The sequence below is a fragment of the Moschus berezovskii genome, chromosome 6 (genome assembly GCF_049115385.1).
Source record: "Moschus berezovskii isolate FMDL1 chromosome 6, NW_MosBer_1.0, whole genome shotgun sequence".
Lineage (NCBI taxonomy): Eukaryota > Metazoa > Chordata > Mammalia > Artiodactyla > Moschidae > Moschus > Moschus berezovskii.
Window position 1 is genome coordinate 106,188,805 of NC_142465.1, and position 24,526 is coordinate 106,213,330.

The 24,526-nt window shown below is 43.3% G+C and overlaps 1 protein-coding gene across 1 annotated transcript; it reads right to left on the bottom strand.

Annotated features, from left to right (window-relative positions):
• Positions 1-2,371: 2,371 nt before the first annotated feature.
• On the bottom strand, positions 2,372-15,265 carry SLC2A3 (solute carrier family 2 member 3). The gene is made up of 10 exons (XM_055395473.2): positions 15,111-15,265; positions 13,093-13,185; positions 12,384-12,544; positions 11,602-11,842; positions 10,799-10,961; positions 10,341-10,528; positions 6,845-6,949; positions 6,393-6,494; positions 5,603-5,806; positions 2,372-4,852 (listed from the first exon to the last, which is right to left on the bottom strand). Exons 1-10 carry the CDS (start codon positions 15,123-15,125, stop codon positions 4,640-4,642), a joined length of 1,485 nt encoding a protein of 494 aa, XP_055251448.2. The 5' UTR covers positions 15,126-15,265; the 3' UTR covers positions 2,372-4,639.
• Positions 15,266-24,526: the final 9,261 nt, after the last annotated feature.

The following is a 24,526-nucleotide window of genomic DNA, read 5'->3' on the forward strand; positions in this document are numbered from 1 at the left end:
TGTAGGCTTTGATGCTTCCCCAGCCTTCTTATAATTGTATCACTGGGAGTCCCAGACAGCCTAGTTTTGTTAGAGGTCATGTTGTAGGACACGGTCGTACCCTGGGCCACTCTGAAATCCTCTAGGTACCATCCCCTGAAGAGCCTGGATACTATTTTAAGCGTGACTGCTTTAAGTGGAATTGGAAGGCTTTAAACAAGGAATTGACGTTCTGATTTTTAAAAAATTATCTTTTGACCATACCATGCAGCATATGGGATCTTCGTTCCCTAAGCTGGGATCGAACCCATGCCCACCCCTCCAGTTGAAGTGTGAATGCCTAACCACGGACCACCAGTAAAGTCCCAACATGATCTGAGTTTAAAAGAACACTCTAGTCATGTGGAGAATGAATTATAAGGAAGCAAAGGTGGAAAAAAAGGAGCTGAAGCAACCAGTTTTGGAGAAAATGATGCATTCGCTGACGGCCAGGTATTCCATCCTTTCATTCCACTCCTAACGCACAGAGAACCACAATGTAAGGTTATGTTGGGAGCAAGGAAGGCTTTATGGAGCTCCTGCTTGGGCCTCGTAGAAATAAGAGAGTAGCCTTTCAAACATCTGTAGTAAATGGATGGAAACTGGGCAAGGGAGTTTCATAACGACATGAAGGAAAGCATCAAAATGTTGAGCGCCCATCGTGGGTATGAGGTGTTTTCTTATGTTAGTTAAGAAGTGTTGAATTAGAATGGACCTAGAGATGGGCTGCCGTCTATGGGGTCGCACAGAGTTGGACACGACTGCAGCGACTTAGCAGCAGCAGCAGCAGCAGAAGAGATGATCATACTAAGTGAAGTAAGTCAGACAGAGGAAGATAAATATGTCACTTATATATGTGATCTCAAAAAACAAAAAAATACAAATGAGCTTATTTACAAAAGAGAAACAGACTCACACACTTCAAAAACAAATCTATGGTTAACCAAAGGGTAAACAACATGGGGAGGGAGGGATAAATTAGGAGTTTGGGGTTAACATACACACACTGCTGCTGCTGCTAAGTCACTTCAGTCGTGTCCGACTCTTGTGTGACCCCAGAGAGGGCAGCTCACCAGGCTCCCCCATCCCTGGGATTCTCCAGGCAAGAACACTGGAGTGGGTTGCCATTTCCTTCTCCAATGTGTAAAAGTGAAAAGTGAAAGAGAAGTCGCTCAGTCGTGTCCGACCCTTAGCGACCCCACAGACTGCAGCCTACCAGGCTCCTCCATCCATGGGATTTTCTAGGCAAGAGTACTGGAGTGGCTTACCATTGCCTTCTCCGATACACACACTACCATATATAAAATAATCAACAAGGATCTACTGTATAACACAGTGAACTCTACTCAATATTCAGTAGTAACCTATATGGGAAAAAAATCTGAAAAAGAATGGATATATGTATAATTGAATCACTTTGCTGTACACTTGAAACTAACAACATGTAAATTAGCTGTTTTTGTAGTTTAGTCCCTAAGTCGTGTCCAACTCATTGCGACCCCCTGGACTGCAACACGCCATGTTTTCCTGTCCTTCACTTACCTTCACAAAATCAGCTGTAGCTGAATGTAAAATAAAAATTAAAAAAACAACAACAGTAAATCAAATGGAGAGGTAGCAGGGACCCTGCCCCTTTGGGGGGTGTTAAGCCAGGGTAGTAATTGATTGGAAGCTACTGAATTTTTCAGCAGTACAGTGATATAAACGTGTGTTACATGTGTATACATATATATAGATGTGATATAAATGTATATATGTGATATATATATATACAATGTGCTTGCTCAATTGTGTCCAACTCTGCAATTCCACGGACTGTAGCCTACCAGGATCCTCTGTCCATGGGATTTTCCAGGCAAAATACTTGACTGGGTTGCTGTTTCCTACTCCAGGGAACGTCTTCCCCTCCCAGGAATTGAAACTGCGTCTCTCACATTGCCTGCACTGCAGGCAGGTTCTTTACTGCTGAGCCATTGGGAAAACATATAATACACATATATTATATGTGTATATATATCAATACCCTGACATTAATGTAGCATGAATTTCAGAGATCAAAGACTGGAGGAGAAAGGAAATAGAAAAGAGCATAAGAGAAAAATCAGAAGAATTCTCACTGGTGAAAGCAAGCAACATAATTTATTAAGTATGCAAGGCAACGCACTAAGGCTTTTCCATTTCATCTGCGCATAATAAATGAGTATGGCTATTTTCATTTGTACAAAACTCTCGTGTAAGAAACTTATTTAGGTTACAAGTACGGAGCAGCCACACGGTGTTTAAAGCTGACTTGTTACAGAGGAAGGTTCCCCCCCCCCCGCCCCCACACACACAAAAAACCAAGCCTGTGATGTTATATATGTACATTCAGAATTTTATTTCAAAACAAAGAACCGTAGTAACAATAATAGAAAAAATCCATTTGGAAATTATTCACAACCTGGTCACTGAGAGCTGGGAAAAATTCCATGCTACACCACTGCCAACCCACTGGTCTGAGGAGTCGGAGCAGAGGTGCAGTTGGAGGACAGTCCCCTGTCACGGCAAAGCCCTGTCCCAAGGCTCTGCGAGTTTTGTACCCAAAGCCTCAGCAACCAGAGGGAATGGTGAGAACTTAGAACCAAAATACTGTCATAGGCAAGGGTTTGACTGAACGGCTTGAAATACGTAAGCACCAAAGAGGGAAAAGGAGATCAAGTAACATACAAAGGAGAGATGAAGAGCCCAGTCTCCACTTCTAAAAATACTGGATGATCCTGGAGGTGGCCGTGGGCTGCGGCAGTTGTAATCCCTCCATCTCAGCAAACCCTCTGGCCACCCCAGATCTAGAAGCTTACTGTCCCCTTAAGAATGCTTCCCTCTCCCCCATGACGCCCTTCCAGCGCACCCAGGAGGCAGCATGTCCTGGTCTCACACTCTTTCCTGTCTTCTCCTGCTGTCTGAGTGGAGAGTGGGTCCTCCACTCTCAGTCTCAACGTTTAGGGAGTTCTCTCTGTCCTCTCCACAAGGAAAGGCAGCCAGACGAGATGGAACTCTGAAGTTTCAAAGAAAACATTGATGCAGATTCCACCCAGCAGAGGCAGTGTTGTTTACATATACACGAGTCTGAACACATTATACCCAACAGGGGCCTAGGAACCTAACAAGATAACCAGCAACTGCTTCGTGACGGTGCACACACGTTCACGCTCACATGTGGGCCTTGCCGCACAGCCACACAGACAGTCACGTGTGGTCTACAGGAAAGTTCAAGTCCCTCAGGGGGCACCTGACATAACACTATGGTAACGTGGTAACAAGGGTAACTTGACATGGTAAACAGACATAAACAAGCATGAGATGACCCTCATGTAATAATAACACACGTCAACTGGATAATAATCGTTCAGGAAAAAAAAAAAATCATCTTCCAGCGCTGAGGTTACAAATTCCAAGTTAGCTATAAACAACTCTAAGTTCTTTTAAAGCTATGGCTTAAAGCAAAATAAAAATCAACATCTAAAATCCTCTAAACAACAAACTGAAGAAATAATGAACCTCTACCAAGAACCAAGATTTCTGGTTGCTCACTTGGGAGGCTCTCCCACCAGATGGGTGATAGGAATATTTTTTTTTTAAAAAGTGAGTTCACTACAGAGAAAGAAGTTGCTTGGTCCAGTGAGGGGAGAGAGGATTTGTAGAAATAACCATCCCTTCTCTGGACTCCATCCAAAATAAGAACCCATAAACCCCTATTAACTAAAATGCCCACCTTAGCAATAATCCTAGATTTCAAGTAATACTACATATAATCTTAAACGAAGAAAAAAGTTCCAAAGGAAACCAATAGCTTCTTTATACAGGCACATGACTTTTCTGAGAAAGTTGAGAGTTTTTATCTGAAGGATAGAAATTGTTAAGAGGCAACGTGCAAACCTCACACACCACATCATGCATCCTCCAATCATGCATGACCTTTCTCCCTAAATCCTTCCCTTCTTATTGCACCTTAACCTCTTCGGTATCAAATCTTCCACCCTATAACCTCTCTTGAAGCACCTCCCTCTAACCTCAATTTCCTTATGCTTTCATTATTTGGTAAAATTACTTTATATTTAAAAAAATAAATATTTATGCAATAAAACCAGAAGATAAAATAAATAAAACTCAAGTTAATTTGCTCAGCAGAGCTGTACGGAAGTGAAGAAGGAGCTCTTATGGGATCCCTCTCTGCCCTCCACTCTTAAGTGTACCTGTTTCCTGGTGAGTCTGAGGTTGGAGGAATGACACCTTCTAGCCCACTCCCCAAAATGCCTTGAGGCAATTTTAGAACCTAAGGGAGCAGGAGCTGGCCAAGTTGTCACATACCAAGCGGCCAATCCCTCCTGAAATGAAGGTAGGTTTACTTGGTCTCTCCTGAGCTGAAGAGAATGTCCAAGAAATGAAATTTTTAAAAGCCATTGAAGACAACAACTAACCCCAGCCTTGGGATCTTCTGAGCGCCCATCGAGTATGTGGATGAGACAGGAATGGAGTAGCAGCATTCAGAAACAGTCCTGGGTTACAACCTGATGAGGTCTCCCCGCTTGCTCAGGGGGAGGTTGCTTTTCGTGACGGGAGGGAGGTGGGTAGGAGGCATGTCTTAGGCATTGGTGTCCTTCGTGGGCTGAATGCTGTTCATCTCCATGATGGGGCCTTTCTCACCGCGGGTTCCTGTCTGCACCTGCCCTTCAAAGGCTCGTGTAATTTCCTCAAAAGTCCTGCCACGGGTCTCAGGAACTTTGAAGAAGGTGAAGACCCAGAAGATAACGAGGAAGACAGTGAAGACGATGAAAACGTAGGCACCTAAATAGAACTGGTGAAGAGATACAGAACAGAAGAGTCAGTCAGTTCCCTCACAATCGTATTTCCAATAGCCTTGAAGGCATAACCCCCCAGACTTCATCAAAACAGTGCGGTCTCTTCAGAGACTTGCTCATGATTTCATTGGTAACTTCCTAGATTTCTCTGCAATTTTGTGTCATTCTTTCTCCTAGTCATTAAAGTTAGCCATTTCCAAATACGTATTGAGTTTTTAGGACTTTAGATTAATATCATTATTTATTTATTTTTGGCTGCACCAGGTCTTTGCTGCTGTGGCTGGGTTTTCTCCAGTTGCCGTGAGGGCTACTCTTTGGTTTCAGTGTGTGGGCATCTCTTATTGTGAAGCATGTGGCAGGTGAAGTCTTCCCAAACCAGGGATTGAACCCCTGGTCTTCTGCTTTGGCAGGCGAATTCTTAACCAAAGGACCACCAGGAAAGTCCTTCTGATTATTTTTTAAAATCTGGGTTTCTAAAAGACTCACAGAAATTAGAAATGCATCCTAGATGTCCACTGCTAGTTCCTTTAACAAATCAACTCTAGGCCATTTTACAATAGGACCTACCTCATCATTAACATCCTATCCTCAGTGAGCCTTTTGGATCAGGCTATTAATGTTACACCAAATGATGGATTTTACAAATTGATTTGGAATCCTAAGGCCTATCACTGCCATTCTGTTCCTAAGCAGAACTATGTATTAGTTGGTTTCAACATGGGTTGGGTGAGTTTTAGGTTACTTACCGTGGCCGAGGGGAAGAGTAGTCCAACCAAAAAGTTGGAGGTCCAGTTGGAACAACCAGCCACTGCCATGGCAGCTGGGCGGGGTCCCTGGCCAAAGAGTTCAGCCACAATAAACCAGGGAATGGGGCCTGGGCCAATTTCAAAGAAGGCCACAAAGACCAGGATGGCCCCAATACAGATAAAGCTCATCCAGCTATAATTATCCTATGAGAAAGGAACAGAGGAAAGTTAGTATTAAAGACAGCATGCCCAGGTAGGCGCCAGCTTCCCACAGATGAGGACTGATGGAATAATGAAAAGCTCCTTCTATCCTATGATGTAAAGGAGTTACTGGACCTAGAAACTTTGGGCTTTGTTGTTGTTCTTGTTTTTGTTTTGGCTGCGCCATCCAGAATGTGGGATCTTAGTTTCCCGACCCTCTCTCCCTATGCTGGAAGGCAGATTCTTAACCACTGGACTGTCAAGTCCTAGCAGCCTTGGGTCTTGGAATCTTAGCAGTATGATCACACGTGTCATTCTGCACATTCTGAGACCATTTCATCAGCTGTAAAATCAGATTAATGACCTTAACATCTCTTTAAGAATGAAATGAGAGCATGTATTTTACAAGCTATATGTCATATAGCTATCGGGATGACAGCAATTTAATTATCTATCTCTGAAAATCCACTTTTCTTAAACCTCTGCACATACTGCTTCTCTCAAAGTTCACTTGTGTAATCGCCAAACCTCGACGACCCACATCCTCACCTTTCCCCACTCCTCCCTTTCCTTTACAAAGCGTACTCACCTTTAGTAACAAAGAAATCGTCATGAGGATGGAACAAAACGCCATCCCCCCAAGGCCAATCAGGTGTAGAGTCCTCCTCCCAGCCCTTTCCACCAAGAACACCTAAAAAAATGATTTAGAAAAAGTACCCGTGAAACAGTGTCACTTTTTCATGAAGACACTGTACGAGCTACTGGAAGCTGCCTGACCAGCAAGCAGCAGGGTACCTGTGATAGTCACTGACTCTCTTCTAGCTCTGAGTTAACAGCATCCTACACGGTCCCCTCTGTGCTTCCCTTTGCCCATCTATCATTCACCCATCATTCAATAGCTCTTTTCCCCCACAGGGAATTAGAACAAAAAAGGTTTAACTAAAAGGCAGCAGGGAGATGGAAGGACATGCCACCTATACTTGAATACGTGCAGCTAGAATTCTCCACCCTGCTTGAAAATGATCAAAACATCTGACTTACAGACACCACGGTGAAGATGGTGTTGACCACACCTGCACCAATAGTGGCATAGACTGGCTCTTGAACACCTGCATCTTTGAAGATTCCCGTTGAGTAGTAGAACACCTAACAGGGAACAAAAGGTGCAACTGTGAAATACAGTTGTGCGTAGCAATTGCACTGAACTCTCAAAAAATCAAGTCAAGAGTCCCAAAAGTTCAGGAGTACCTTCCAGCAATTTTTTGTTGTTGTTGTTCAATCACAGTATCTTTTCTGCAAACAAATGATCTTTTGTAACTTATTTTCTTCTTGCTGCTGCTAAGTCACTTCAGTCGTGTCTGACTCTGTGCGACCCCACTGACGGCAGCCCACCAGGCTCCCCCGTCCCTGGGATTCTCCAGGCATGAACACTGGAGTGGGTTGCCATTTCCTTCTCCAGTGTGTGAAAGTGAAAGTGAAGTTGCTCAGTCGTGTCCGACCCTTAGCGACCCCACGGACTGCAGCCTACCAGGCTCCTCCGTCCATGGGATTTTCTAGGCAAGAGTACTAGAGTGGCGTGCCATTGCTTTCTCCGTATTTTCTTCTTAGTTGTCTTCAATTCTAGCTACTTAGCTCCATTTTTCCCTTCCGAACTAGGCTCATTCTTACTGTTCCATTTAGTCACTTCCTGAAGTCTGCTTTAGTAACTTAGATAGACTGGCTTAAGTCCTGTTAAGTTTTTCAATTCTGCTTTACCGATAGACTCTTACCCCAACTCCCACCCCCACCGACAATGACAGGCATTGATGGATCAACTTTGAAGAAACAGAAGGGTAACCTCAGCCTGCTTGTTTTTAGAACGTGGACTGGAATTCCAGGCACTGGATCTTTGCAAGTGTTTTAGTAAATAACGCCAATGATTATTTTAATTGAATGCACACTATTAAATAAGCTACAATTTATACTTTTCTTATTATCTGGTCAACACTGTGCTGACACGTAGGGCTGCCACAACTACCCTAACTTAAGAGATATGCAAACACTGGACTCAGACCTGAGACAACAAGGCAACAGCATCTAGGCAGCTCAGGCCCTTAGGCTTGGTTCCGGAGTTTATGATTTCACCCAGAATGTCTGCCTCCATAGCAGCCCCTATTCAGCAGACTTTAAAAAAAAAAAAAAAATTAGTGTGGTACATTCTGTTTTTTTCTTTTGTTTTTATTGTTATTTATTTTTATTTTTTGGCTGCGCCATGCAGCATGTGAGATCTTAGTTCCTAACCAGGGATTGAACTCGTGCCCCCTGCATAGGAAGTGCTGAGTCTTAACCACTGGACTGCCAGGGAAAAGTTCTTCATCAGAGTTTTTGATCAACATATGCTTCCACATTGGGAGTGACTATCTCTAGAAACAAGTCTTCAAAGCCCTACAGCCTAAGATAGAAAACCATGTATATTTTCCAAAATAAGATTCAGGCTGTGCTCTTGGAAACTGAGATAAGTAGTGTCATCCTCACTAAAAACTGCTGCTCTGGGAGAGAAGGGTGAGCTAATTAAAACTTTGTTTTTTGAAAAAAAATTCCAAGAATATTTAATAACACATAAAACTTGTAAGGCAAGACATTAAAACTAGAGATGAATAATTATGCCAATTCTCTTTCTTCTATAAAAGCACACATATCAGAAACCTAACTCAGACATACACACCTCAAGCAAACTTCTTATAATAAAGCCATGCTGCCTGGAACCTTGGAGCCAGGTTAAGCTCACCCCTACATCATCTTACCGAGAGCCAGTTTTACTTTGCTGGGTAAACACTGTCCAGTCTCTTACCCTTCTGCCTTTAAGGGAGATTAGAAAATATAGTCTGTTCAAAGGTAGGTAGGAAAAGTGACTTTCACCCACCATTTACTGAGCCAGAGCACTCATCTATCATTTGTTAACTTTCCCAGGGTGGTCTTTCTCTGATCCTGTTCTGCAGGGATCAGACGTGGGGGAGGCAAGCAGGTGCCTGGGTGCAGAAGTGAAGAAGGCAGCCTGCTCAGGGCCCGTCTTATACCTGCACGCCTCCCTCTAGTCCCAGTTTCACCGCTTTGGAAAGTCCTGAGTGTACACTTTATTACAGCGGTTTTTCAAATGAGGAAATCTGAGACTGAGATCCATTGGAACCACCCAATGGACTACCTTTCAGACTATCTTCCGTCTCAGGTTCTAATATAATAGCCTCTAACCCCTCAGGGGAAGCACAAACACAAGTTTCCTTGTGGTGTATTAGGGCCAGAGGCTAAGGACCGACTACTATTTTAAGTTCTTACGTATTGTTTGCAAAACTGTTTTGTCATAAAATGGTTTGATCACACTGATCGTATTATGATGGCAAATCCTCAGCTCATGAATTGGTACTTAGAGGTCTGCAGTGTTCTCTATATCCAAATATTTTAACTGCAAAAGGACAGAGGTGTAGGAATACCTTCTCTGCTCACACCCACACAAAAAAGAAGGAAGCACATTTTTGCACAGAATCCCATGGCTACCTGCCCGATGCTAGCTTCCATTTGGACCCACACTTTAAACAAGCATGGTCACTATTCTGAGTTGTAAAAAATATACATAATGGCAAGGCCAGCTCTGTCTGGGTACCCACATACTTCCTAATTGATCCTTAGGGCTTTACACTGATTTCAGGTTGTAAAGTCCTGGGAAAAAACCCCAAGGTGTGTCAATTCTCAGATCTGCTTGGATAACATGGCCTACGTTATCACTGATGACATCATCCAAGAGAGATCAGAGTTAAAGAGAACTGGATATTTTACAAAGGAGTGAGTGGGAATTCCCTGGTGGTCCAGGGACTAGGACTTAGCATTTGCACTGTGGTGGCCTGGTAACTCCTCACTTCCAGCGCAGGGGGCATGGGTTTGATCCCCCGTTGGAGAAGTAACATCCTGCAAGCTGAGAGGCACAGTCAAAAAAGAAAAAAAGCAGTCTAAAACAGAGGATGAATAAAAATTAGATAAATTATGATACACCACAATGTTAAAAAAATCTGGAAGAGGACAAATGTTCATGACAAGTTCTAAGACTAAGGGTGAGAAATTTTTCATTCTCTCATCTTGCCACACAAACGGGTATTATCTTTAGAAGATAAATCCAAAGGCAAGCCTAAACCTGGATAATGTGCATTTTCTGAGAAACCACTATCGGGCAAACATCGTGAGAGACCCTGGGTATGTCAGAGGGTGAGCAGTGGCCAGTGCGATTCACCTCTGGTCAGGAGTGTTGTTGTTTAGTCACTAAGTCATGTCCGAATCTTTGTGACACCATGGACTGTATCCTACCAGGCTCCTCTGTCCATGCGATTTTCCAGGCAAGAATACTGGAGTGGGTTGCCACTTCCTCCTCCAGGGGATCTTCCTGACCCAGGGACGGAACCCTCATTTTCCTGAACCGGCAGGTGATTCTCTACCGCTGAGTCACCAGGGAAGCTGGTCAGGTGATCCCAGTGAAATGTGTAGGACACATCTGCCCTGAATGGACACTCACCGCGTTGATCCCGGAGAGCTGCTGGGAGAGCTGGAGCATGATGGAGATAATGATGGGCTGCCGGTAGTTGGGGGCGCGGAAGAGCTCCAGCACTGTGACTTGCTTCTCCTGCGACATCCGCATGCTCTCATCCTTCATCTCTTGGATGTCCTGGGCCACGTCCTCGATGCCCCAGAGTCTCTGGAGGACTGGGGAAGAGGAGAGGTCACAGATAAGGTGCTGGCTAGTGCCTTACCCCCGTGAGACAGCTGGGAAAGTGCCACTCCGAGGAGCCCTGTGTCTGGCCTTAACTTGCCTTCTCACCCCTCACCCCATGTGACTTCAGAGTAATCAGACAATTCTCCACTCAGGTTCTGGAGGGCAGGGAAAGGAGATGACAAGAACCAGATCCAAAACCCTCATCTTAAAACAAACCACAGTCCTGAGGTTCCTACAGTGAAAGCATGAAGGATACTCACTCTCCTTTGCCTTCTCCTCCTCCTTTCTGTTAATGAGCAAGAATCTAGGACTTTCAGGGCAAAATGGAAGGGCAGCGCATTGGATGATGGCTGGTAAGATGGTGAAGCCCAGGAGCAGAGGCCAGAGATCTTCAGTCCCCAAGATGACTTTTAGACCAAAGATCTAGAAACCAAAGACAACACTATAAATTCCATACTTTATAGGCCACATGCTTAGTTGCTCTGTCATGTCTGACTCGTTGTGACCCTTTGGACTGTAGCCCCCCAGGCTCCTCTATCCATGGGATTCTCCAGGCAAGAATACTGGAGTGGGTTGTCATTTCCTCCTCCAGGGGAACTTCCCAATCCAGGGATCAAACAGGAGTCTCCTGTGTCTCCTGCATTGCAGGTGGATTCTTTATCCACTGAGCCATTGGGGAAGCCACAAATTGATTAAAAAAAAAAAAGTTCAGAAAATCATCTGGCCTTCTATCACAGAGAAAGATAGGTTTTTCTTTTTCTACCCTACCTGTTTCCTTAGCCATCTATGAGCTCTAGTAATATTAATATCTGAAACATATGTAGTTGAAGAAGTGCCAGACATTTTGTTTGTAAAAATTGAAGCATGGTTGATTTAAGTACCGATGTACAGCAAAGTGACTCAGTTATAAATATATACAGAACCTTTTTTAATATTCTTTTCCATTGTGTTTATCATAGAATATTGAATACAGTTCCCTGTGCCACACATTTTTTTTGGTGACTTTATCTGTGTAAATTCATTTAACGAGCCATGCATGAACACTCAATAAGTTCTAGAGTACCTGGGCCACCAGAATTCCAATAACGATGCCCAGCTGGTTGAGAGTCCCAAAGGCGCCCCGCAGGGCAGTAGGGGAGATCTCTCCAATGTACATAGGCACGAATCCTGTGCAGAGTCCGCAGAAGAGGCCGATAACCAGTCGGCCCAAGATCAGCATTTCAACCGACTCTGCTATTTTGCAGAATCCCATAAGGCAGCCGCCAGTTACCGCCAACATGTTGACAATAAGCATTGAATTGCGCCTGGAAGATTAAACAAAGATAAGGGAAATTTGCAAAACAGAGTCCACCTCTCCCCTTCTTTCCTAGTCACTCTACCATTCTCCAGGTTCATACATCTTTTGGTCTAACTTTTCTACTCTCCAGTATCAGAACATATCTGATTGGGATAATCAGGACTAATGGTTCCTACACCTTGGCCTACGTAAGACTCACCTAGAGAACTTGTTGCAGATTTTCTCCTCTACGTCCTAACTATAGGGTAGGATTTTAGCAAGCACTTCAAGGTCATTTGTTCTCAAAGTTGTCCACAGCATCCATCAGCTAGAAATTTGTTAGAAATTAAAACTGTCCCACTCCACCCCAGACCCATCATTAGGCCTGAATGTGGCTGGGGGTGGGCAGGGAAGGGGGATGAAGACTGGTCTGTGGGATTGGTTTTCCCTTGATGGGAATGTGACATGCTTTCCATTCAAATGCACCATCACCTCCCTGCTCTAAGCCTCAATGCTTATCTTCAATGCAACCAGTATAGCCTCCTTCCTTGCACATTTCTAGTCAATACCTGCCAAATCGGTTGACAAAGAGTCCGACGGAGAAGGAACCAATCATACCACCCACGGAGAAGATGGCCACGGACAAGGACCACAGGGATGTAAGGAGCACGCTGGACGGAGGGGTTTCTGACCGCTCTTCCAAAGTGTAATTGAGAAAGTCTTTTATGATCTGCCAATTAAAATGGGTGGTGGGAAAAAAGACCATTACAGTTGGATGAGAAAAGAGACAAACACTCAGGATCTTCCCCTCCCTGAGAACAGTGTTCCAGTTACTTTCTAGGTAGAGAGTCGAGGGAATAAATAGATGGCAATGGAAGAGACAGGTAACACTGGAGTTCATGTTACCAGATCTGAAAAGAATAACTTAGTTGTCCTGAAAATGCCAGTAGGTAGTAGTACTGATGTACTTCTGTTCAAGGATGACCTCACACTGACCCCCTGCACCCCGACTTTGTAACTAACCTCTAGGGGACAATAAGGGAAGTGTGTCACCAGAGGCTGAGAGGATGACCAGGCACAGTCCAGGGTGCAGGAAGCTCCTGCCCTGAGCCTCTTGCTTTGATCAATGATCCAATTAGATCCCCACCAATATCATGCCCCATCTCAGTCTCAGCCAAGTGAGCTACCAAGTCTGTCTAAGCATGAGAATTCTGGAAACCCTACCTAAAGGAATACTTTCCCCACTCCAAACTCAAACTCTTATTGCCTGGCACTCACCGCCTCAGGAGCATTGATGACTCCAGTGTTGTAGCCAAACTGGAAAGAGCCTATGGTAGCAACCGAGATGGCAAAGATCAGAGGTGCAGTGACCTGGGGGGAGGGTAGAAAAGAACATTCCTTAAAATTCTTGATCCATGACTGGCTCTTATTAAGGAGAAGGCGCCATGAAATTTTTGCACCTTGTTTTATGCCCCTGTATATGTTCCAGTGCCTCCCAGTTTATAGTCTCTGGGAACTTGAATTTGTATTCTGCTGTTTTCTGAAAATTGTATAAATTTTAATTAAGTTGAATTGGTTCATAGTGCTTTTCAGGTCTACCACATTCTTCTACTTTTCTATATATTCATTCTATTAATTTCTGAGTTTGATATTGAAAATTCCAACTAAAAATCTTGATATATCTACTTAAAAAACTGTAATATATAGTGGAACTATATGTAACTTTGTTCTGTATTTTCCAAATCTCCTGTAAATGTGTTATACATTCATAATTTAAAAAAGAAAAATACATGAAGATTTTTTTTTTTTTAAAGAGAGAAAATTTAACTCAGCTGGTTGGTGGTATGAAAACAACTTAACCATTTAGGTAGTGAATAAGGAACACAAAAGAACTGAAGAGCTTATCTGGTGATATAGATGAGCATGAAGCGTAAACCTGGGGAAATTCTGGAAAGAAAATTTGGGAAGGGACAAGTTAGGAGAACTGGGTTAGTCCAGTTTCTAAGTATTCAAACAGCAGCCCCAGGTAAATCCCCAGGCAAGCACAGAATTGTGCTCAGGGATAGAAAAAACTGTGAGGGCAGTCTGAAAAGCCTTAGGATTGTTAAGAACAGATTATTCTGCGACCAGCTAGAGCCAGTGTAGGCTCACCCGTACCCCAAATTCCACAAAAGCACGAGTGCTAGTGATGTGTCTTCATCACCAGGCTGCTCGCAACTCTGGGTCACAGAATCTGCAGGATCCACCCGCCGTACCACCGTGCCCTTGGTCCCATCTGAAATTCTTTCCGTTCACTTAAAGAGGTACTGCTATCCCCCACCCACCCACCAGGGGGCGAGAACAAGCTGACTCCCAATCCAAAATGGAGACATTTTGTTGAGGGGGCTGTGCTGAAATCAACCCAGTCATCACTCACCTTGTCGGGGATAATTCTAGTAGGAGTGATCTTAATTTCCACCCCAAGAGAGCTCAATTTTTATGCCTGAGAGCTCCCCGCCCCCGCCAACCCTTTCTCATCTTAAACTCCTTCCAAGTCAGGCAGTGGCAGGCCTGGAGTTAACAGTTCCCCAAATTGACCTTGCCTCCACCGGCATCTAAGTACCCCCGAGGCCAGCGGGGGCAGCGCTTTCTGCTTCATCCACTCCTTTTAGTAGAAACCTCTTATTTTCTCTCATCATTTACACTCCTTGAGGGCCTTCCCACTTTTTCATCCCTTCTCTCTTTTATTTTCAGATAAATTACCTTAGTGAAAATGCCTTTCTCCCTACAAATACCGCATCCACAACACACAATTATATATTAATATACTGTGCTCTCACAATCATGGAATTCTCTCTCCTTAGGTAATTCAGGGAATCCCATAAGTCATAGAACAGATGATGGCTGGACACCGACCCGGCACCCCCAAAACAAACCTCAGGTCTTTTCAAGGTCTAAAGCATCAACACCACCATACCGCCCCCGGTGCCCTGAACACTCAACTTCACATCCTCAAAAGCATGTAACTGTATTAAAGAAAACAACCCCCCCCACCCATGTGTGTTATACAAACACAACTTCTCCAGGTGACTTTTCCCACCCCAAGAAGGTGAATGGAATTGGGACAAATCCTTTATAGGACATGACATCCGGAAAGAACTGTGTAAGTGCGGCACTGCAGGCTGTGGGAGCAATGGAAAAGGCTTCCAGATTGCTAGGTGACTCTGCGTAACAGAGCTCAGCCAACGCCGGTATGGCTTGCCTTTCCGAGTGCATCCCAAGCCAGCAAAAACAACCAGTAACCGTATCGTTCTTACCTTCGTGGTCCCCATAGCCCTAATTTAATTCTTTTCAAATCTTCGACAAAGATCTAGGAGTGGGACTCCAGAGACCCGTCTTCCAGGCAGCAAAACCTCCAAAATATCCTCTCTCAGGAGCAAGTTTTCCTCCAGGTCCTCAGTAGCGAGCCTCTGTCTCACGCGCCTATATAAGCTTCGGAGAGGGCGGAGCCCGGGAGACAAGCCCCCCCAGCCCCACCCTACCCGCCTCCAATCTTTGGAGCTCCTCTTACGTGTAGACCTCAAACACTCCCCCGTCCCTAGGCAACACCGCCCAACCCACCCCCAGCCCACCCCCAACCCATCTTTTCAAACCACATCCTGCCCCCGCCCTACTCAATTTTTTTTTTTTTAAAGCTTCTCCTCCTTCCCCGTTTTAAGAGCACGTTTCACAGACAAAATGCTACCAAAAAAGCCTAGGGGGAGGGCAGATACACTTTAATTTTTGCTCTCGCAAGTGCTCAGAATTAAATCAGTCCGTAAAGAGATGAGAATAAAGGCTATTCATATTCGGCAAAGGTCGTTGGATATAAACAGAAAACATTCATAATCTTATGACTTTATCAGCTCTTTGATTGCAGGTTCTGTCTACAGTCTTGGAGGGGAGGGAAGGACAGTCTGAGAGAAGGAAAGCCAAAGAAGGAAGAACTGGAAGACTTTTGGCTCCACTTGTCCTCTGACTTAGCATAGTCTCTCCTGGGAGAAAACCTGAATATCCAGGAGCCAAACCAACTCTTCCTGGGTTCCAGGAAGCAAAGAATCAGCTGGCTTGGGACACAATCCAAACTCCTGAAAATGTGGTTCACCAGCTTCCCACCCAGCTGAATCCTACCCACTCTGCAGTGTTTTGCCCCTAGTCTCATGTTGACAGTATCTAGAGAGAGAACAATTATAAGGTTCCATTAAACAGGTATTTTATTTGCAGAGCACAAACTGTGTATCAGAAGGAAGTTGGGGATTCATCAGTAGAGAGGATCAAAAAGTCCAGGCCCTCAGGAATCAATGGTGCTCCCCTTCTTCCACTTAAAACATCCAAGAGGGACCGGGGCAACTGCTTCTTACACAACTGGAGAGTACTGCCAACATCCTACTCCTTCTGGGCTGTGGGAGAAATGTGTGAGATGCACGTCTGATTTCCAAGCCATACAAGAGAAGTGAGCAAGGTGAGGAGGAAAAGATAGAAGGAAAAATGAGAGCAGGGGAAGATGAAGGGAAATAAAAGGCCAGAGAAGTGGCTCGCATGCCAGAGTAAAGGAAGGAGGACAGTTTAGTTGTAGTTAAAGAGTTGGGTGAGCAATTATATCAGGCCTTTAATGGTGGGAAATTATCAATAGTCAAGTTCCCAATGCCTATTAGTCTGTAGCCTAGCAACGCCAGCAGGGGAGAGGGGGTGGGGTGGCAGAAGCAGGTGAAGAGGTAGCGTTTGGCGGGAGAAGTCCCTGCTGATAGTGCATCTTCCTTTGGGGTTTTGGTTGGGTGCATGGAATCCAAACTGGTACTACTAGGCCTGAAACAAACCACCTCATGTAGTCTGTCCTTAAATGAGGATACAAACAAAACAAAACAACAGCTGAAGTGTAATTGACTGACATTTTTAAACTAGTTTTAGGTGTTCAGTTCAGTTCAGTCGCTCAGTCGCGTCCGACTCTTTGCAACCCCGTGAATCACAGCACGCCAGGCCTCCCTGTCCATCACCAACTCCCGGAGTTCACTCAAACTCAACGTCCATCAAGTTTTAGGTGTACAACATACTGATTCGGTATTTTTTATTATTTTGGGGGGGGTAAAAGTTTTTTATTTATATTTTTTAAACTTTTTTCTTCGGCTATTGGAGTATAGCCGATTAACAATGTTGTGATAGTTTCAGGTGGACCGAGAAGGGAACTCAGTCACACATGATTTGATATTAATATATGTTACAAAATTATCACCACTAAATGAAGGTATTATTCGGTCTGGCTGTTAGCGGAGAAAACTGGCGATGAGTGAAACGTGACTGCCAAAAAAACCTTCCCATAAGTCCTGCCTCCCCTCCCCCGCGTCACCCCCCTGTATTCCAGGAAACCCTGAGCCAGGAGGCCCCTTTAGTTACCACAGCAACTGAGTTTAGCAGCCTAAGGACAAAGAATATCCTGTATGGCAGCACTGCCAGCAGAAATTCAATCTAAGCCATTTATATAAGTTTTCTAAGTGACCACATTAAAATTTTTAGAAGAAAAACATTATAAAGAAGAATTGATTTTCATGATTATTTTATTTGACCTGATAGCCAAAACAATACTACTTGAACAAATAATGTATGTATATATTAATATATATTAAGATAGTTTACTTTTTTCCCTAATAAGTCTTTGAAATCCAGTGTATACATTTCGTTTACGACACATCTCCATTGTAGACTCTGTTTTCTACAGCTACAGTAATAAGTCGTTCTAATCAAAACAACAAAGCTGTGTCTGATGGGAAAATATTTTCAACTGCTTCGAGTTTAAATGTATTAAAATGAGCAGATAGGATCCTCGGTCCCGCCTCAGTCCTGCCAGCCCTGTACGTGCTCCTCGGCACCAGGAGGCTGGAGGCTGGACCCTGAAGGTTCACATAGAGATGTGCATCTTTTTCTTCATTCTCTTTTAATTTTTTATTTTTATTTATTATTTGTGTCAGAATATCATTCTTTTTTTTGGCCACATAGCTTGTGGGATACTAGTTCCTTGACCAGCAGCCAAAGTGCAGAGTCCTAACCACTGCACTACCAGGGCATTCCCTCGCCATGTCATTCGTGGCTGTAAATCACTTTGTCTTTTATTTCTCCTTCTCCTTTGCTTTAGAATGATTTTTTCTTTACTGTTTTGCAAGAGCAAATGGCACGAGTGAAAAGAAAAAGTAGGTCTTTCGGACGCCTTCATCCACTCAGAGCAGGCTCCAATGTGATTCCAGAAGAATTATTTTCCCCATATTTATTGAGAGGACAGATGAAATCATTATAAAGGCCTAGAATTATATCTGTCTCAAATGATTTGTGTAAAATCAGGGTAGTGAAACAATTTCCAAGGTCAAGTTTTAGATGTCTGAAATCTGTAGGTTTTTCCTTCTTGCTAGAAGAGGAGGGAGGGTGAAAGGGAGGGAGATCTGAAACCTGCTTGTGGTGGCTAAACTCAAACTGCCTTTAAGAAAGTGGCTGAGTGGCTGAGAGGGACAGAGAAAACTCTTTTTTTTAATTGTATTTTTAAACGATAAAAACTGGAATTCAACGGGATCTCAAGAATTTAAGAGTAAGGTGGAGCATATTGAGACAATGCTCCTTGAGCAAGTGGGTTTCTCAGAAACCAGATCAGGAACCTGACTTGTCCTCAAGGTGACAGGGACCTCCCAGTTAGGCAATCCTTATCCTGGGCGAAAGATAACAGTTGCTCAAGACGGCTGTTTGCTGATGTGTTGGGGGGACTGATTGCAGGGGCTGGGGTCTTGGGGGCACTTTGGAAGTAGGCAGCACTAGCTTCCAAGCTCCAAGCAAGTCAGGAGGCACAGCTCAGGCAAGCAGCCTCTAGGAAGTAAGCCAAGGGAGGCCAGCAAACTGTCCTATAGCGGGTCTCCTGTGTCATTTAATTCCTCTGTTCTTCCATCTTTACTGAAAACAGGAGAAGGCAATGGGGTGGATAAATTTCAAAATGGAATCTGTTGGGGAGGAATTGGCATGAAATCCCTGCTTAATAGTTTAAGGGAGGTCAGCTTAAAAGAATGGGGATCATGACCTGAAATCTCTTAGATCCAAATGCAGGTATTTGCCACCAAGAATCTCAACCCCAGTTTCAGGTTCCTTTGTGGAAAGATGTTTGGAAATGTGATAACCAAGCAGGAAAACAAACAGATCCCAAATCCTAAAGCCTGGAAACAAAGGGCTATAAACACGCTTACCTTGTCAAGATAAAGACAGGGAAAACTACCTCTTCAAGAGAACAATGTAAATGGTATTTCAAGGCGCAACAAAAAAGCTAGCGAAAGCTTTGAAGATATCCAAAGTTAATTCTACTCTTTGCTAGTATTTGTAATATTCCTCCTAAAGAACAGCTTTTGCCCTGGATGTTATTTATTAATCTTCTTTTATTAGGCTAGGTGTAGATGGAGTTGATTGTGAATCTGAAAACACTATACTTATTTTCAAAGTAGAAAATAAAACTCTCAGGGTGAAGAAAGAAAAAATTTGAGAAATGTTGATTTTCCTGTCTAAACAGGGTTTCAACCATTCATCATTCCAATTGATCCTGAAGGACCTAATCCCATCTCCCAGATCCTTATGATTTTCTTCTGCTCCTCCGATATCTTCAAAAGTTAATCTATCACACATCAGTGCTAGATGAATTACCTTAAATCAAAAATGTCGGACACTACTGAAGTGACTTAGCTTCACACAGAGAGACTAGCATGCACACAAACCAAAATATAATCACATTATCTCCTAATCAAGTCATTTCAACAAGTTATTGAATAAAGTCTAGATCAGTGCTGACTATTAGGAATATAATGTGAGTCACATGAAATTAAAAAATTTCCAGTAGCCACATATAAAAAATGAAAAAAATAAGTAGCCACTTTTAATATTATACTTTATTTAACTTAATATGCCCTCAGTTCAGTTCAGTTGCTCAGTTGTATTCAACTCTTTGTGACCCCATGGAATCCTGCACACCAGGCCTCCCTATCCATTAACAACACTCGCAGTTTACTCAAACTCATGTCATAGTCCATAGAGTTGGACTGTGAAGAAAGCTGATCGCCGAAGAATTGATGCTTTTGAACTGTGGTGCTGGAGAAGGCTCTTGAGAGTCCCTTGGACTGCAAGGAGATCCAACCAGTCCATTCTAAAGGAGATCAATCCTGGGTGTTCATTGGAAGGACTGATGCTAAAGCTGAAACTGCAATACTTTGGCCACCTCATGCGACGAGTTGACTCACTGGAAAAGACTCTGATGCTGGGAGGGATTGGGGGTGGGAGGAGAAGGGGACAACAGAGAATGAGATGGCTGGATGGCATCACCGACTCGATGGACATGAGTTTGAGTGAATTCTGGGAGTTGGTGATGGACAGGGAGGCCTGGCGTGCTGTGGTTCATGGGGTCGCAAAGAGTCAGACACGACTGAGCGACTGAACTGAACTGAACTGCTTTCTTTATAGTCCAACTCTCACATCCATACATGACCACTGGAAAAACCATAGCCTTGACTAGACATTTGTTGGCAAAGAAAAGTCTCTGCTTTTTAATATGCTATCTAGGTTGGTCACAGTTTTTCTTCCAAGGAGTAAGCATCTTTTAATTTCATGGCTGCACTCACCATCTGCAGTGATTTGGGAGCCCAAACAATTAACTGTCACTGTTTCCACTGTTTTCCCATCTATTTGCCATGAAGTGATGGGACCAGATGCCATGATCTTAGTTTTCTGAATGTTGAGTTTTAAACCAACTTTTTCACTCTCCTCTTTCACCTTCATCAAGAGGCTCTTTAGTTCTTCTCTACTTTCTGCCATAAGGGTGGTTTCATTCGCATATCTGAGGTTATTGATATTTCTCCCAGCAATCTTGATTCCGGCTTGTGCTTCATCCTGCCCAGTGTTTCTCATGATGTACTCTGCATATAAGTTAAATAAGCACTGTGACAATATACAGCCTTGACATACTCCTTTTCCTATTTGGAACCAGTCTTTTGTTCCATGTCCAGTTCTAACTGTTGCTTCCTGACCTGCACACAGATTTCTCAAGAGGCAGGTCAGGTAGTCTGGTATTCCAATCTCTTGAAGAATTTTCCACAGTTTGTGGTGATTCACACAGTCAAAGGCTTTGGCATAGTCAGTAAAGCAGAAATAGATGGTTTTCTGGAACTCTCTTGTTTTTTCGATAATCTAATGATTGTTGGCAATTTGAACTCTGGTTTTCTGTCTTTTCTAAATCCAACTTGATTATCTGGAAGTTCACGATTCATGCATGTACTGCTGAAGCCTGGCTTGGAGAATTTTGAGTATTACTAGCTTGTGAGATGAGTGCAATTGTGCGGTAGTTTGAGCATTCTTTGGCATTGCCTTTCTTTGGGATTGGAATGAAAACTGACCTTTTCCAGTCCTGTGGCTACTGCTGAATTTTCCAAATTTGCTGGCATATTGAGTGCAGCACTTTCACCGCATCATTTTTTAGGATTTGAAAGAGCTCAACTGGAATTCCATCACCTCCACTAGCTTTGTTCATAGTGATGCTTCCTAAGGCCCACTTGACTTCTCATTCCAGGATGTCTGGCTCTAGGTGAGCGATCACACCATCATGATTATCTGGGTCATGAAGATCTTTTTTGTGTAATTCTTCTGTGTATTCTTGCCACCTCTTCTTAATATCTTCTGCTTCTGTTAGGTCCATACCATTTCTGTCCTTTATTGTACCCATCTTTGCATGAAATGTTCCCTTGGTATCTCTAATTTTCTTGAAGAGATCTCTAGTCTTTCCCATTCTTTGTTTTCCTCTATTTCTTTGCACTGACCACTGAGGAAAGCTTTCTTGTCTCTCCTTGCTATTCTTTGGAACTCTGCATTCAGATGGGTATATCTTCCCTTTTCTCCTTTACCTTTAGCTTCTCTTCTTTCCTCAGCTATTTGTAAGGCCTGCTCAGACAACTATTTTGCCTCTTTGCATTTCTTTTTCTTGGGGATGGTCTTGATCACTACCTTCTGTACAATGTCACGAACCTCTGTCCATAGTTCTTCAGGCACTCTGTCTATCAGATCTAATGCCTTGAATTTATTTGGCACATCTACTGTATAATCATAAGGGATTTGATTTAGGTCATACCTAGTGGTTTTCCCTACTTTCTTCAATTTCAGTCTGAATTTGGCAATAAGGAGTTCATGATCTGAGCCACAGTCAGCTCCTGGTCTTGTTTTTGCTGACTGTATAGAGCTTCTCCATCTTTGGTTGCAAAGAATATAATCAATCTGATTTCGCTGTTGACCATCTGGTGATGTCCATGTGTAGAGTCATCTCTTGTGTTGTTGGAAGAGGGTGTTTGCTATGACCAGTGCGTTCTCTTGGAAAAACTGTTAGCCTTTGCCCTGCTTCTTCCTGTACTCCAAGACCAAACTTGCCTGTTATTCCAGGTATCTCTTAACTTCCTACTTTTGCATTCCAGTCCCCTATGATGAAAAGGACATCTTTTTTGGGTGTTAGTTCTAGAAGGTTTTGCAGGTCTTCATAGAACCATTTAACTTCAGCTTCTTCAGCATAACTGGTTGGGGCATAGACTTGGATTACTGTGATATTGAATGGTTTGCCTTGGAAACGAACAGAGATCATTCTGTTGTTTTTGAGATCGCACCGTAGTACTGCATTTTGACTCTTTTGGAAAACAATTACCATATAAATTAATATGCATTATCTACTAATGACCAGCCTAGATAGCATATTAAAAAGCAGAGACATTACTTTGCCAACAAAGGTCCATCTAGTCAAGGCTATGGTTTTTCCCGTGGTCATGTATGGATGTGAGAGTTGGACTGTGAAGAAAGCTGATTGCCGAAGAATTGATGCTTTTGAACTGTGGTGCTGGAGAAGACCCTTGGACTGCAAGGAGATCCAACCAGTCCATTCTAAAGGAGATCAATCCTGGGTGTTCATTGGAAGGACTGATGCTAAAGCTGAAACTCCAATACTTTGGCCACCTCATGTGATGAGTTGACTCACTGGAAAAGAGTCTGATGCTAGGAGGGATTGGGGGTGGGAGGAGACAGGGACGACAGAGAATGAGATGGCTGGATGGCATTACCGACTCGATGGACATGAGTTTGAGTGAACTCCCGGAGTTGGTGATGGACAGCGAGGCCTGGCATGCTGTGGTTCATGGGGTCGCAAAGAGTCGGACACGACTAAGCGACTGAACTGAACTGAACTAATGACTCTGATGGGACACAAAGAATTCATTTTGTTAAATGAGAAAATAACTTGCCGAGGCTGACATACATAGTTGGCACATGTTATTGACCAGATCTGAACCTAGACAGTCAGGCTGCAAAGTCTTTGCTTTTCAAAATCACATATATTCCCTCTCCTTACAGTCACTCAGTCTTATTTCTACTATTCTTCCACATATACCTTTATGTTTCAACTATACCTAACTATTTACAAGTATTTAAATAAACCATCTGTATTTGTTTGCTAGGGCTGGGTGATTTAATGAGAAATATTTATGGTCTTTCTCTCCAAGTCTGGCATAAAAATTTCCTAAAACCCTTGGAATTTCCCGAGTGTTAGGAATGTCAGTTATTCATAAGGAACCCTTTGGGCCACACCTAAATTTATGCACATGAAGTGATTCAAATGTGTGGCCCTCAGATAGCCTAAGGATGGAGCTGGTCACCAGAGAGACCAAATGGTTAGGGGACTAACACTTTTAGCACTAGCCACTGACCTCTTGGGCTGCAGGGAGATTAAACTACTCAATTCTAAAAGAAATCAACCCTAAATGTACATTAGAGGGAATGTTGCTGAAACTAAAGCTCCAATACTTTGGCCACCTGATGAGAAGAGCTGACTCACTGGAAAAGTCTCTGATGCTGGGGCAGACTGAAGGCAAAAGGAGCAGGGAGAGGCAAAGGATGAGATGGTTTGAAAGCAATTACCAACTCAATGGACTTGAATTTGAGCAAACTCCAGGAGATACTGGAGGACAGATGAGACTGGAGCTGCAGTCCATGGAGTCATCAAAGAATCAGAAACTATTTAGTGACTGAATAACAACAACACTGACCTCTAGGAAGGGGAAAGGAGAAGGTACAGATTAAACTCTATAAAAACTCTGTAACAAGGGATTTGATGAGTTTCCAGGTTGGTTAGCCTATCCATATTTGGAGAAGGTGGTGCAACCCAGTTCCATGGAGACATATTTCTAGACCTTGCCCTACCTATGTACCTTTTTTTGACTGAAAAAAAACAAACAAACAATAACCTCACAGCAAGACAGTTGTAAGTTAAGTTTTATTTGGGGCAAAATCAGGACTTTAGCCCGGGAGACAGCATTTCAAATCGCTCTGAGAAGCTGCTCCAGAGAGGTAGGGGAGGTCATTATAAATGTGATTTTGGTGAAGGGGAAGTACATGCAATTAAGCACATATTCTTTTTTTTTTTTTTGGCTAGCCACAATGAGCAGACATCACCATGAAGGAGTTTACTGCTTTTCTAGATCTGAGGAGATGAAAGAACTGGGCTCATAAAGTCTCCTGAAAATAAAGTCTCCTGAAAATATCTTTCTATCTGAAGACTTGTTCTTCCAGTTTCTCCCAGAGCACAGACTGCTTCATTCCTGATTTCCACCCTGAACTCCTTTCAGAGGGAGTTAAAGGTCAGCACCCACAGCCACTCATA

Excerpts from the sequence above, each read along its gene's own strand:
- SLC2A3 (XM_055395473.2), bottom strand. Across the intron at positions 6,495-6,844 it reads CCATCTTCACCGTGGTGTCT|GTGTTCTTGGTGGAAAGGGC; the intron begins GTAAGTCAGATG and ends TCATTTTTTTAG. Across the intron at positions 5,807-6,392 it reads CGATTTCTTTGTTACTAAAG|GATAATTATAGCTGGATGAG; the intron begins GTGAGTACGCTT and ends CCTTTCTCATAG.